The sequence below is a fragment of the Dioscorea cayenensis genome, unplaced genomic scaffold (genome assembly GCF_009730915.1).
Source record: "Dioscorea cayenensis subsp. rotundata cultivar TDr96_F1 unplaced genomic scaffold, TDr96_F1_v2_PseudoChromosome.rev07_lg8_w22 25.fasta BLBR01001023.1, whole genome shotgun sequence".
NCBI classification, from domain to species: domain Eukaryota; kingdom Viridiplantae; phylum Streptophyta; class Magnoliopsida; order Dioscoreales; family Dioscoreaceae; genus Dioscorea; species Dioscorea cayenensis.
This window is the reverse complement of record NW_024087414.1, coordinates 101,316-117,402: the sequence shown is the minus strand read 5'-3', so window position 1 is coordinate 117,402 and position 16,087 is coordinate 101,316. Positions and strand designations below refer to the sequence as shown.

Below are 16,087 nucleotides of genomic sequence, written 5' to 3'. Positions count from 1 at the left end.
AAAATAAAAATTCCGATCTTTTTAATCCTAACTATCTTTTGCATACTGGATATATATTTTTTTATTTATCCGAATTAAAAAAATATTTAGAGATTATATTTTTTTCTTAGAATATATTTTTTTAAATTATCCTTTTTGTTTTCTTTTTTTTCTTAAATTTTCAAATAAATTTTGAATATCCGAATATTATCACTTTTTTTAAATTTTTTTTTTACTCCCTGATTTGAAGGTTATGACTTATCCTTTCTTTTTTTCCTCTTTTACTCTTATGCGAACAAAAAAATAAAAAAATAATAAAAAAATAAGTCTTTTTTTGTGAGTATGAAAATCTCGCTCAAATTAATATATATACTACATGTGATACACGTGGTAAAAATTTGAAACAATTTTGAGATTGAATTCTTGTGTACATAAAAAATATCTATTACAAAAATCTTAAAAAAATAATTGATTGGGATTAAATAGCATTTTATGTAGCCAAAAAAATACAATTTCTATGGAGAAAAATTTTTCCATGGAAAAAAATGTGACTTTTTCTAGGAAAAATTGATGCAATCAAACAACAAATGAGGTTTTTTCCATGGAAAATGTTTCATTTTTTTCGTGGAAAAATAAGAGTAATAGCTAGAAAAATAATACCAATCAAATGACTATTTTTTCATTTTCCACAAAAAAAATTTTCATGGAAAAAAATATTCCATGGAAAAACAAAGCTATCAGCTCTCAAAGTGTTTGTACTATAGTGCCAAACATGTCAATCTACATCATTAGTGCCTTCATCCAAATGAATGCTATCTTTGATGATCTCATGTTTTGACATTATGTGTAGTTTTTTTAAATAATCTAGCAAATGAGCTGAAATATCTCACGCCTTTTGGTGATTCTCGTAACTCATGAGCTTTATGAAATGTTACAATAATATTTAAGAATTTTTACTAAAAAAATTTATTAGTAACGTATGGTTAATGTCATTAAACTAATTAATAAATGGTGACATTTTGCTAATATCATCCTTTAATGACATATGTATCCTGGGAAAAATAATATAATGCCAATATTACTTACATTTAGGGTGACTTTAATAATATAATGTCAATATTACTTATATTTAGGTGACGAATTTGTATGTCATAAAAAATAATTAAGATACATGACCAAATTTAAATTATCACCGATAGTAAATATTAATATTGGTGACATTATATTAATCTTTTTTACAAGCAAGACATTTTAGAATTCGTCACAAAAAAATATTGCATTAATGACTTAATATAATTGTCACCCAATGTTGAAGTCGTCACTAAAAAAAATTTCCTCCATCTCCATTTAGTCAGAAGATACAACATCAAATATTTGGTGACATCATCATATGACGATTTAAAATATTGTCACTTAAAATACTCGAACTAATGAAATGCGCTACGAAACCATATTTTTGTCACTTAATGTCATTTATTTGTGACAAAAAACTAATATGTCATAACCAAATTTGTCACTAATCATCAATTTTGTTGTAGTGGTAGCACTTCTTTGCAACTTCGGTGAATTGAATTATGTAAGCTCTATCACATTGAACCTAGAACTTAGATCTTCTAATTAAGAGAGAGAGAGAGTAGGAGGGGAAAATGTGGAATCACTTCTCTTATCACTTCTATATATATATATATATTATATATGTGTGTGTGTGCGCGCGCGCGCTAGAGAATAAGGACAAAGCCCTTTATAGAAGCTTGTAGAATGAGAGTTGCAAACCATTAAAATTCCAGAATTAATTTGTGGAATTTTAATAGTTAAAACCTTTTCGAATTCCAAATTAAATTCTAGAATTTGAAGAGTTTCCTAGAATTTGAAAATTTTGAAATATTTGAGGTTTCAGAATTAAGATTTAGGAGTTTAAATAGTTGAAAAGGTTCCCAAATTCCATAATTAGAATTCCAGGATTAAGATTTTGGAGTTTAAATAGTTGAAAAACTTTTCAAATTCCAAAACTAATTGGAATTCTAAGAGTGAAAGTACTTTTAAATTCTAGAATAATTATTCACCTTTTCAAATTCCAACCCTTCAATTTCCATTCACTATTAAAATTTGCCAACATTTACAAATCAAACAAAGAAAAAAAGTTATGTTGTGTTGTCCCTCATTTTTATCTCGGATCAAACACACCCTTAATCTATCCCACCATATAGAAGCTACATCTTTTAATTATCTATAGACTATAGGCAACCTGTTTCATCTTTTTCTTCTCAAGAATCTCCATGTATTCAAAAAAATTATTATTTTTTGTCATCCAATCAAAAAATTCCTCTATATTAATGTCACCACTAAAAATAGGAATATCTAGAACTCTTGGTTTGAATTTATCATATGACAAGTCATAGATGCTAAATGGATGTAAATAGTTTGTGGTTTTTAAACGAATGTAATTATAATTAAATTAAATCAAATTTTTCTAAATTTATGTTTATATAGTTACCTAAATTAACTAAATTAATTTAGGCTTGTTAAATATTAACTGACTTAAATGTTTTTCATAGCAATAAATGACTCCACTTGTTTTTCAACGCAAACCAAATATAACTAATCCAAACTTTTGTAATTTTTTTTTTTTTGATAAAATGGATAAACCACGAATGCATTAAAAAAAAGGCGAACATACAAAAATAGGACAAAACAACAAAACAAAAAAATACAAAAGAAGAATAACAACAGCAACCACAAGGAGTGGTACGAGAAGCACAGAGGAAAAACAACGACAACCAAAGAGAACAAAACAATGCCATAGAAAGTGGCGAGACCTGATAAAAGAGGAAAATAGTCCCCCAAATGTAGAGAGCCACCTAGCAAATGAGCGGGCGGGGAGTAAGGGACAGACTAGCTGGTGAAAGAATCAACACCATCATCAAGGTTGTGCTCGCCACGTGTGGAAGACCTTAAGAACTGAATTCATTGCATGATAGCTGAAGAAGTCTCCTCCAACTTCTATGTTTTAGAGCTCGGAGCTGCATTGACCCAGCAAACAAACATATGGAAAATTTTCATAAATAAATCATAGTCAGAAAAAGAATTACAATGAAAAATGCATGCATTTCTTCCTAGCCAAATTTGCCAAATGATCACTCTAGTTAAAAGAAAGCAAGAAAAACGAAAACTGGGACCCAAATCCTTCGCCCAACCCTCCCAGAGATCAGCCCTAGAGGTTGGAGTCCTGTCAAAACCAATAACGTGCATGAAATGGTGCCAGGTAGAACTTGTAGAACAAATGGTCCACAGTCTCAATGTCCAAGTGATAGAAAAGCAAGTTACCATGGGGAGCATGTTGCACCGTATGGTAGCCAGATTATCCAATGTGAGTATTTTATTATGCCACATGAGCTAGAGGAATGCATTAATCTTACGAAGACAGATACTTTTGAAGATTTTTGGGATAATCTGACATTGCCTCTCTTGATAGATTAATAATATGTAAAAAGATCTAACCGAGAATATTTTGGTGCTGGCCAACTTCCAGGTTTTGCGAGGGAGGATTGATGACTTAGAATTGATCCTCTTTTGGGTGTCAACGAGTATAGGATCATCCATAGACAAGACTGACATGAAGTTCGCAATATCGTCTTTGACAGTTACCCAAGGTGATTGAGCTAGCGCAAAGACTTCTGGCTAAATGTTTCTAGGTGCCAAACCTAAATACCAGTTGTCAAGCCATAACAAGGTGGAGGCGCAATCTGCAATATTTGATTGCAAACAACAACGAAAAGCCTCAAGATACGGTTGAATTCCTTTCCAAAAGACGGAACACCTTCTTTGTTGTCTTGGGAAAAGACTCCAACTTCGTGAGTATTGGAAATAGTTGAATTTGATGGGGAGATGACCAAACCAGGAATTGTCTTGAGAGATTTTCCACCACCACTTACCAAGAAGGCACAGTTGAACTCCTTAAGATTGAGAATACCCAACCTCCCTGCTCTCTCGACTAACACATGCAGACGTTTCTAATTGACCAAACCATACTTAGGTTTATCAATGTCCAGTTCTTTCCATAAAAATTCATGTCTAATACAATCAATTGACTGAATAACCCAAGTAGGTAGTTTGAAGATGGACATCCAGTAAGTCGAGATAGCAGATAGCACAGAGTTTATCAAAATAAGTCTGCCACATAATGAAAGAAAACTAGCTTTCCAAAAACCCAACTTTTCTCAGACTATGGCGATAAGCTTTTCCCAATCCTGTCTCCTCAGCAGCCTCCCGGCTAGCGGAACACCCAAGTAAGTGATTGGCAAGGAGCTCGAAGTACAATGAAGTATGTTTAAATCACCTTGGTTGGAAAGAGTATTGAAATTCATAAGTAAAAGACATGTCTTGTGAAAATTAATGGCAAGCCCGAAGATGGCTTCAAAAAGATATAGAATGAGCTTAATGACTCTAAGGTCTTCACCACGTCCAATGGTCATAATAATTAGATCATCAACATACTGAAGGTAACACACAGACCCAAAATCCCCAAAGGAAACACCATAAAGCACTCTAGAGGTCAGCGCATATGTGAACATGGAATTGAGAACATCCATAGAAATCACAAAAAGAAAGGGAGAGGAGGATGCCTTGTCGCATCCCCTTTGGTAACAAACATAGCTAAAAGGAGAACCGTTAATGAAGATATGCGCTTTAGAGGAGTGAAGAATATTTCTAACCCAACTTATCCAACGTTGTCCAAACCCTCTAGTAGCTAGAAGATCAAAGAGAAACTCCCGATCTACCATATCAAAAGCCTTAGCAAAATCCACTTCAATAAAACTACCAGAAATGCTACGCTTTTGAAGGCTGAAAATGGTCTCTTTCACTACGACAACATTATACATGATATAACGTCTATGAATAAAGGCCGGTTGTATCTTATCTACCAGATTACAATCACCATGGCTAGACGTGTCGCCATGATCTTAAAAATAATCTTGAGAGAAAAGTTGATCAAACTGATATGTCTAAAAACAGTTAACGTGATAGGTTGATGGGATTTAGGTAAAAGGATTATGTTTGCCCAATTGATCCGTTCCAAATTCGCAATATAAGAGTAAAAGTCATTACAAGAGATTGACCATATCATTCTCAACCACCTCTTATAACCTTTGAAAGAACATCAAGGGGAACCCATCAAGCCCTGGTGCATTATCAGCACCCAACTCAAAAGTAGTCACCTTGATTTCGGCCAAAGTGAAAGGGCTTCCTAAGCTAACAAATCAATGAAGAGTTTCTAAGCCAAAAAACGTAACCAATAAAAATGAAAGTGATGACTGTGTTTGGATCCAAATTGAGATCGAAAAGAAGAGGTAAAATCATTCCCAATATTCTCATCTCCAATAAGCATAGTATCTTCGTGAGAAATCTGCTGAATCGAATTCCTATTGCGACGGTCGTTGGTCATATTGTGGAAAAATTTGGTATTCACATCTCCGGACTTAAGCCAAGTAACCCTCGATCGTTGTCTCCAGTAGACTTCTTCCTGCAGGATGGTAACAGAGAGATTCCTCTTGAGCTTTGTCTCACGATTTTGTTCATCCATGTTAAAAGAACAAGTTTCACGGATGATATCAAGTGCTTTGATTGAATGAAGAAGTTTTAGCTTGCAGTTATGAATAGCACCAAAGGTGTGACATGTCCACCATCTCAGTTTTTTCTTAAGCCAAGCAAACCTTTTGGCGATCACAAATGCACCACAACCAACCGGTTGAATCTCTTCCCACCAACCTCGAATGAGCTCATTGAAACCCTCATAAGCTAACCAAGCCAACTCAAATATGAAGTGTTGAGGTCTAAAACAATGTTTGCCCGACTCCAGCTTGATTGGCATGTGGTTCGAACCAAATCTAGGAAGGCAGATTTGTTGCACACTTGGGTGATGTACGAGTCAATCCTTGGAAAAATAAACCAGTCGAGCTGAACCCACACTAGGATTTGCTGCCCGTTAGTTCAAGTGAACTTCGGTCCACACAAGGGTGGCTTTAGAAGGTTTAAATCCCTAAGAAGATACTGGGTATTCCATATGTCATCCCAATTGGGGTTACCAGATTTTTTTATTTGACGAGGAAAAAAACGCATTGAAATCCCCACATATAACCCAGGAGGTAGGACCGACTGGAGCACAGTCGTGAATTTCCTTCAAGAAGTCATCTTTCTATTGCGAACAACTGGATCATAGACTGATGTACAACGCCATCTACTTTGGTCCAACAAGTTCTTAAAATCAATGGAAAGACATAAAGTGTCAAAAAAGGCAATAGATCCGATAAACATAGACTTTTTGCATGCAATAATCAAACCTCCCGCAGAACCTTGGGTAGGAATAGAATAGAAATCGTCCAATTTATTACAACCAATAGACCGCCAAATGGTTGAATCAACAACAGCAATTACCGCCAATGCTGATGTTTGTTGCTTTTGTAAATTTTATCAACTATTTGTCTCTATTCAAGTAATATTCCCGTATGATTTTTTTTTTTTTTTGAGCTAGCTATTTCTACAAATGCAAGTGTAAAAACAAGTAAAATTTAAATTATTACTTTAAAATACAAAATTACCCATCCTTTTCCAATGGGCAAAGCAAGAATAAATGACATTGCATTGTGTTGAATTAGAGTGAGAAAATGAACCAAGTGCAATATTTTTATAAATATGGACAAACAGCGTGCTAAAAAGAATGCACAAACTTTTTAATTATACCATGCGACTTCATCTGCAAAAATGAGAAGTCGAACTCATGATCTCACCCATGCACAGTTCCGACTTATCAAAATCTACATAAAAACCCTTTCCCTTTCAATGCTAAAAATATAAGCAAACCTTCCCAGCAAATTCAATGGGAACATTGGGAAGTATAAATACTTCCAAAGAATCAATAGCAAAATCAATGGCAACAATGACCTTACAATTCGATAACCACTTTGTGAATTTTCCAATCACCCTCCGGCATGTTTGCCAATTGAAGAGAGACCAATCCAGATGAAGAATCAAATGAGAAATCAACACTTGCCAAGCCAACTGAACACTTGGTCGGCTTCGCCGAAGAGTAAGCTCCAAATCTCCCACATCCCTTCACTTCCATGCAAACAAGAGCGACAGCTTCTGAGCTCTTATTCTCTGGCATTTGTGGAGATGCTTCATTGAACTCACTTACAACTGTCCCGTCGAGTTCAGATATATTAGCACCACCGAGAACTTGGTACGAGAGACCTTCAATTGCTCCTCCTGCGTTGTACATATCTAACAGACCCAATGGCGCAAATTTATATCCAGGTGCCAAAACCTGCATTTCAAACAGAAATTCAGTTATTGAGTTAAGAATAAAAAGAAACTACTCCAAATGCAGAACAGAAAGCATTAGACAGACCTTGATGGGTGCGACAGTGAAGATTGCATGCTTCAAGACCTTCAAAGACATGGGCATGGCTGCATTTTGAGGAAGGACAACCAATTCGCCTTCGCTGTGTTGATACATGACACAGTCACCATTCCAATCATCATCTAGAGCAGCATCTGAGATGAGATGGACATCGTTTCCTTTGATAGCACAAGAGAGAGCATCTTCGCCGGTGTGGTGAAACACGTTCTTCTTCTCTGTGGCACTCCATGCGGCTCCTTGGCAATTGTACACGCCAAGAACACCAGTGTACTTGTTCATGTTCCATATCTTGAGCAAACTATATATACATAAAACATTGAATGAGAATCATAAGCCATCTCATATCATTTTATCAAGAAACCATGACCATAAAAGAAACTACAGTTACCTAACACCATCCCGGGCAGGGTCAGTAAAGAGACAGTCCTGAGTAGGGCGACCGGGCAAGCGGGCACGAAGAATGGAGCCATCAGGCAAGACCAACTTCCTCAACAAGTCAAAGTTATGCTTCCCGGGAGCATCACTAAATGATACAATACTCAAATCATTATTCAGAACCATAAATGGAGAGAATAACAGATATATAATGTAATTCAAGAATGAACTGCACAAACGCACCTGACATATATAGGTCCACCGCTGATTGCTCTTGCAGAAGCATGATATTCTGCAGCAGGATGAAGAGAATGGAACATATCCCAATCTGGAAGCATAAACTCTCCTAGGAAGACACTATTATAAGCTACCGATGCAATGTGGATTGTATGGGACACAGGGTCTCTAGGATAGAAATCATCTGATGCTCTGACTACATCTGTTTGCTTTGAACTGCATCGAAGAACAACAAAAGAAATTAGCAACAAAGCATGAGAAATCATCATGATTCTGCATTGACTGATAAAGAGATGAGCACGAACCAATAGAGAGCATCAGTGTTATGGCTCATGCAAGCAATGCAACCATTGTCAGGGAAATTCTTGGCCACTGAAGCATCAAGAGCTTGATGGAACTTCCTCGTGAGCTCAACCCTTCCACCAAGTCCAGTCCCGAGTGTCTCCAAGACACACTGTACATCCACCTTGACACCATCAACCCCAGCCAATGCCAAGTAACTATGCAAATCATTATAGAACTTGTAAACTCTCTTTGGATTCACCAACCCAAGCCCCTGCACTGTCAAAACATCTTCAACCAGTCCTGGCTCATTCTCCACCATTCTGGGGGACATCTTTGGGTACTGCATTTTCGATCCATACTCATCCATCCCCTCACCAGGCCGAACACCTCCCCAATAACCAGTGATTGCATGCCAAACATATACATACTTGAGCCCATACTTTTCCTTCGCTATCGAAACAATACTCTTGATCCCTGATACTGGATCTTCCTTGCTCCGAAACTTGCTATTCTCTCTTATACCAGTGAGCCTTTGGAGTCCATCCTTTCCCTTATCACCTGCCACAGACTGCCAGCCATCATCAATGATCACAAATTTTGGCGGTGCACCACCTGAAGTTAAGCTTTGAAGACCAGCCTCAACACCTTCCTGAGTAACTTCTTGATAGAATGCATCCCAAGTGCACCATCCAAAATAATCGACAATGCCGGGAAGTCTCTTCTCAGGCCGCTGCCGGAACGTCTTGAGATGACTCTTAACAGCGTTGACAGCACCAGAGATAGCTGCAAAAGGATCAGAAACAGCAGCACCAACAAAGACAGCATGGGAGCACGCAACGGACAGTGTTCCAGCATCACCACTCTCCATGAAAAGTTCAAGCTCATCCATGGCATTACCCTGCAAACAAGCCCGGAAATGACCCTCAACAAGGGGCAAGAACACCAAATACACAATCTCATCCTCATCCTTGGATTCTAACAAGAGAAACTGGGTCTCAAGAGGCACATCTCGCCCTCTATCCCCCATTCTCTGAGCCATCCACCATAGCTTGAACCTAAAGCTCGCCATGAACCTCACATCCCTGAACACAAAGCTCAAAACTTTCAGCAAACCAACACCAAAACATGATTAAAAAATACACACAAAGATCATTTTTATCCAATTATCTTTCCTAGAAACATATTTACAGTCTCCTTGAGTGGTAAAAAAAATTACTATTACACATGGCACATTTTATTCAATTGATTTAATTTTTTGCAATCAATATACTCTGATTTAAATTTATAATAAAATTGTAAAAATATTTTTGTCTTTTTAATAGAACTAGAAAAAATCCTTGTCTTTCTAATAAGGAATTTTAAAACGGCCAAACTACACTTTTGTGTTTCTAAAAAAAAATTAATACGACAAAACAAGCTTTTATCAAATAAGTCAAAATAGCACATCATCAAAATAACTCCATCTATAATATCCAGGCATTATTTCATATTCCAAGAAATAAATACCCCCAAGTTCACAAATTTCATCATCAATTCAACCACCAAAACAAGATCAAAACCAAAGAAAAAGAAGATAGATTTTTTTTTTTCTTTCAGCCATCATATCAAAAACCAAATTTCATCAAATCAACACTAAAACAAGATCAAAACCAAAGGAAAGAAAACGGCTTCTCTTCCAGGCATTATATCAAACAATATCAAGTTCACAAATTTCAAGGAATCAACGAATTCTCTTCCAGACAATAAATCAAACACCAAGCACACAAATTTCATCGAGTAAACACCAAACCAAAACCAAAACAAAATGAAAAACCTGAATTTTCTTTCAGGCGTTATATCAAAATCAAGATAACAAATTTCAGCAAATAAACAGCAAAACAAAGGACGCTTTTTTCTTTGAAGCATAAAATCAAGCACCTGAGAGTCCCAAGAGAAACCACATGACTAGAGCGAGCCTCAGCGAAATGCGCGCCGAGGAACACACCATCAACAGGTCCAGAAACAACAGCAGAGCTAGAAACAACACAATCAGAGACTCCGGCGAGAATCGTGCGGCCATGCACGACAAGTTTCCCATCCGAAATCCTCACCGAAGAAGAGATCGTCATCTCGTCTCCCCTTCCTCCCTTCGATTCCTCAACGAACAAAGGCTCAAAGATGGAAGCTTGGATGGCAGTAGACCTGGGAAACCGAGGGAAAACTCGGGTCTTGGAAAGAGGAGGTGCAGAACGGGAAAAGAAGGGGTAGAACGGGAATGAAAGGGGGGTATTTAAGGAAGAAGGGGAAACGGCAACAGGGGAAAACATTAGAAAATTGGGATAAAATCACCGCGCCGGTGAGGTGGTGACCAGAATGAATGAAGGTGGTCGGATGTTGGATTGGTTGCAGATGAGATTGACACGCAAGAAGCACGTGATTACTGATTGGCGGAAACGGGATGTAGATGAGACTTACACGCAAGAACCACGTAATACGGGAAACGGGAAACGGAAACGGGAAATGACGTGGATCTGAGCAGGGGATGAGTAGGATGGTTGAGTTATGGGGATGGTAGTTTTGTCCGGATTTGAACTATTTGTATTAAAAAAAAATAATAAATATAAAGGCAAGATATTAATTGGGTGAGTCCGCCGCGAAAGAATGTTTGATGGTAGTTGTTGCGTGTTCATCTAGCATATATTTTTCGTATAATCACCAAAATAATTCTTGTATTTTTTTTCTTTTTCTTTTTAGTCCCTATACTCAGAAATGCTCCTGATTAATCCCTCTACTTTTGAAAATATACTCACTTAGTTAAAAATGCTCCCAATCAATCTCTCTACTTTTAAAAATGTGCACATTTAGAAGGACTAAGTGGACACATTTCTAAAAGTAGAGGGACTGGTTGGGAGCATTTTTAACTAAGTGGACACATTGTCAAAAATAGAGGGACTAGTCGGGAGCATTTCTGAGTAGAGGGGCCAAAAGAGAAGAAGAGAGAGAAAAGTAGAGGGACCAACTAGAGTATTATACCTATATTTTTTTATTTTTATTTTTTTATAAAAAAATAGATTAAAATTAGTTGGTAATATAAAATTTATAAAAAATTACATATACAATATTATATGTATTTAAAATATTATTTAATAAAATGTGTGATTGAATAAATTTATAAGAAGTTGTAGAAGTATATTAATAAATATAAAAAGTGAATTTAGAAAAATAATATTTAATGCTTCATATGTTTTTGAAATGGACAAGTAAAAAGAATCAAGGAAAACACAAGTAAAAGGACTCGGGAGAAGTATAGTTTCTGTTTTTTTTTTAAATTAACAGTAATCATTAGATGCAAATCTAGCCGCTATTATAAGGTATCCACAGATTTCAAATCTAGAGAACCCCCTAAAGGACGTGCCCACTTTTTATAAAAGAATTTTAAATGCATGGAAAAACATGTCATGTCTCGACCCACGGTCAGGCACGTAGGAACCACCGCAACGACTTAGGAAGGGATAACCGTCACCCACACCCAAGTCGCGGCAAGGCTTAAGCAAACCTGGATTTACAGATACTGAAAACATAACCCAACAAATTCACTCTGAACTTAAGAACAAAGATACAAACATGCAATCTACACATTATGTAACTCATCAGATACAACCCAATGGGTCAAGTCTATACAATAAGTCTTATATATACAAGATACAATCCACATACATATACAACAAAAAGCTGGATGAACTGCGCAACAAAAAATTCACAGCATGCACTACTCAACATGAGGAAAAAGACAGAAAATAGAGTGATGAGTAATATGATTACTCAATGAGTAAACAAAGCACATAATTCAACAAGGACAGAAATGCAACTAAAAAGAACATTTAAATTTATAAAAAAATATCCCCACATAATTCGCATGTAAACTGTAGATTTATATCATCATAGTGTGAAGCTCACAAAAACTTTCAGGCTAGTCTCAAAGAGTGTTCCCTCTTGTTGTCATCACAATTAGGGTATTGAACGCGCCAAGGTTATTTTGATATTTATAATAAAACTAGGCAGCCCTCCTTAGAGTTGGCCTTTGGAGCCTCATGTAGTGACTCTGAGGGTCTTAGTCAAGTTTGGTCACATTCAGGTTCTCTACGCACCTCCTGATATGGGTAATATAATAGTCAACCACACTGCCTCTACATGCTAGCTATGAGGACCTCCATTGCAATGAATCACACATAGCATGTCACCATCAAGACACATGAAAAAGATCATAGATCATCGATGTCTTAACCATGGAGAATAAACTTTTATATATAAAACATAATGTTTTATATTCCATATATCAAACCAAATAGACAGCATAAGTTCCACATTTTGGAATAGTATACCATTGCAAAATCCATTAAGGGTGTGTTTGGATAGTGGGATATTTTATTCCATGGATGAGGGATATCCATGGATGAAATATCCATGTATAAGTGTTTGGTTGGATGGATTTAATAATAAGGATAGAGATTGTTTGGTGTTTGGTTAGAGAGATAAGGATATGTAAAGTTTTGGATATCCATTTTTTAATGTTTGGTTGGGTGGATATGGGAGTGGTATGATAACCTTATCCATGAGGGGGTGAAGTTACCCCTTTATTTAATTAATAATTTTTTAAAATTTTTTAAATTGTTTAATTAAATTCAATTATAGTGGATGATTAAAGAAATTTATTTTTTAAATATTTTAAGTAAGTATTTGATTTAAATAACGGATATTAATAGATTAATTTTTTATTTATTTAGCATGAAATATTTTTAAAAGGATTATTAATGAATAACATAGCAATTTAATAGTGTTAAAAGGAATATTAATGAAAAACATAGTAATTTATTATTTAACTTGATTTTTTGAATTGAATTTAATTAATTTAAAATATTGAAATAAACATTTAAAATGTAGTCATTAGAAAAATGATAGTGTAATGTACCTAATGACAAAATGATTATGGCTTAAGACAATGAAAACATTAACATTACAACAATTCAATAAACCTCAAAATAGAGATCTAACCTGATAGCATTATACATTAAAACAAATCCAACATCATAAGTTAAGCTATAAAATTTACAACCAAATTATAAAAAATATTGTAGACATAGTGTCGTAGTTCAAAACTAAAAAATACAAGCGAGCAACCCTCAAGCAAAACACATGCATAATATAAATAAACACAAGTAAAACACATCCCAAACTAATAATTTTGTCCTGGTGGTCCTACAAGTTCCTCTGCCATGTACTGGCGGAGAATATCTGGCGCGCCCAAGAATTTGAATGTCCTGGTCTCACTATCTGCATAATATGAATAAACTTTGGCCACATCACTTGTTGAGTAACCAACTTCAGTAAGCTTCATGCATGCTTCACTTAGCTTGGTGGTAAGAGTGACTAGGTTATGCTCCTTAATTGCAAGTGCAAGCCTATCCATTTTTGAACCAACAGTTTGTGCCAAGCCAGAATCAGCACTAGCATCTCTTTTTTTACCTTTCTTTTTTGTTTGTGCTTCTTGAGAGGTACGCGCTTGTGAGCTATTTGGTGTCGGTGAAGGTGTCTGAAACCCGTAGTTATTGTCATATTGTTCATGTCCAAGATCCTCTGGTGTCAATCCAATATTAAAATTGTCTTGCGAAAAGTTTGGTACACTATCATCAGTCGGAGGTGTCTCAATACTATCTCGAGCAAAACACCCTGTTGCATGATCATTGCCACAAACAACTTCAAGCAAATCGTAGTCTTCAATGGGTTTATTTATATATGGTTTTTCATTTGGATGACTCTGTTAACAAAACAATAAAAAATTATCATTAATGTTAGAGAAATATAAACAAAGTGTAACTAGTGACTACAAAATTATAAGACATAAAAAGCATACCATCAGATATGTCATGCATTCCTCTTCATCCATAATTATTTTCTTGTTTTCTTCATCCCAACCCACACCACTCATCTCTCGAAGTCTTCTAATTATAGCCCATTTGCGCTTTAATGTTCTGAGATGGTTATGTATGTTAGACTCGGTACAGTCTTTACCAAAATTCTCTCTCAAAGCACGTATGGCTTCATGAATTGCTTGTGGTTTGAATGTCTTATCATACTTTAGACCATTTTCCACTTGTGTTGCCATAAATTGCAAGAAAACTTGCTCTCACTCAGTCTCCATCGCATATTACTTACATTCTTCCTACTGCTTGATGAATGACTACCAGCTTCCATTTGTTTCTGTTACATTGTAAACACACATTCATATACAAAAAATTAATATAGCAATGAAAATATAGAATACTTAGTCTTAATAATTCATTCATAGCAACTATATCAATTATTCAACATCAAGCAACAACATAAGATTTCACAACATATGAAAAGAAAAGCAATTCAACATCAAACTACAATGTATGGTAAACAAAAATACAGATAAACATAAAAAAATAACATAGCATATCCTCCATAAATATGTTTATCTATTGTTCCACATATCATGCATTATTTGATCCTTTTTGTCCAACCACTCTCTAACATCTTCACGTTGCCCTCTCCTCGAAGTATAAACTCTTATCTCTTGTTCCCATTCCTCCTCGGAGGGTATTAATCTATCACCACCCTGTCTAATAATAATGTTGTGAAGAATGCAACATGCAATCACTATGTCAACTTGGGTACTATATGGAAAGAAGGGTCTCGATGTGAGAATTTTAAACCGACTTTTCAAAGACCCAAATGCACGTTCAACTGAAGTCCGCGCTGACGAATGCCTATGGTTAAACAACTCTTTAGGGTTTTTAGGAATACGTGACCCGAATTCCTTTAAGTGATATCTAACACCTCTAAAAGGTGCTATAAATCCAGGTCTTGTAGCATATCCTGCGTCGACGAGGAAATATTTTCCTTAACAACAAAATGATATAGGATTATGCTATATACTATAATAATAATTTATGTTTTGTATATTAATCAATAAATAACAACATATACCTTGTGGGACTTTAAGACCATTGGGTCTTTCTAAAGCATCACGCAAGACCATCGAGTCATGTGCAGACCCTTCCCAACCAGCAAGCACATACGTGAAGTTAAGATCAAAGTCTACTGCGGCGAGCACATTTTGTGTTGGAAAACCCTTTCTACTGCGAAAAGATGCAACCATGTCTACTGAAACACTCGCATGTATATGTGTGCCATCAAGGGCCCCAATACAATCCTAAGAACATGTAAGTTTGTTGAGTCATTCTTAAAATACGATCGTTCTATATTTTTGGTAAAGATGTAAATACAATTATGTACCTTAAAGTATGGAAAGAATCTTGAACTTTGTGCAATGTAGGTCGATAAAGTACTTGATGGAGGTCCGATAAACTCTTTCTGTAATTGTCCAATGGCGTGTAGGACAAGATTAAAATATCTACTAACAGTTTCGCCAGACCTAAGAAAATTGTGTCCAATGACTCTATTTCGTTGGTTGTGACCAACAATATGCAAGAACATCAGTAATTGTTCTTCCACATTGACATTTATTGAATCTTTGAGCAGTCCACGAGATCGTAGTAATGAGCACAAGCTAAAGAAAGTGAATTTATTCATTCTAACCATGTTAATACATGTTGTGTCATCACCATTTATTAGTCGGTCAAGATAATGCTCTCTATCCAAGCCTCTACGGGAATTTGGTGCACGGCATAATCTACGCTTACTTATATATGTCACTATAATTCCCATAAGTGTAGCTGCAATTGATGCGACCTCTCGTAATTTCCGTGTGGTTTTTCTTTTATTCCTTTC

The 16,087-nt window shown here is 35.8% G+C and overlaps 1 protein-coding gene across 1 annotated transcript; it reads right to left on the bottom strand.

The window, feature by feature from the left end:
* Positions 1-6,642: 6,642 nt before the first annotated feature.
* Positions 6,643-10,707, bottom strand: LOC120255481 (probable galactinol--sucrose galactosyltransferase 6). The gene is made up of 6 exons (XM_039263299.1): positions 10,211-10,707; positions 8,314-9,375; positions 8,015-8,224; positions 7,785-7,919; positions 7,385-7,694; positions 6,643-7,300 (listed from the first exon to the last, which is right to left on the bottom strand). Exons 1-6 carry the CDS (start codon positions 10,597-10,599, stop codon positions 6,920-6,922), a joined length of 2,487 nt encoding a protein of 828 aa, XP_039119233.1. The 5' UTR covers positions 10,600-10,707; the 3' UTR covers positions 6,643-6,919.
* Between the last annotated feature and the right edge of the window lie 5,380 nt (positions 10,708-16,087).

Bases quoted from the DNA above. Each gene is read 5' to 3' on its own strand.
- LOC120255481 (XM_039263299.1), bottom strand. From the start codon at position 10,599: ATGTTTTCCCCTGTTGCCGTTTCCCCTTCTTCCTTAAATACCCCCCTT. The intron at 7,920-8,014 runs GTGCGTTTGTGC...TGTATCATTTAG, and splicing joins GGTGGACCTATATATGTCAG to TGATGCTCCCGGGAAGCATA. The intron at 7,695-7,784 runs GTAACTGTAGTT...ATGTATATATAG, and splicing joins CCTGCCCGGGATGGTGTTAG to TTTGCTCAAGATATGGAACA.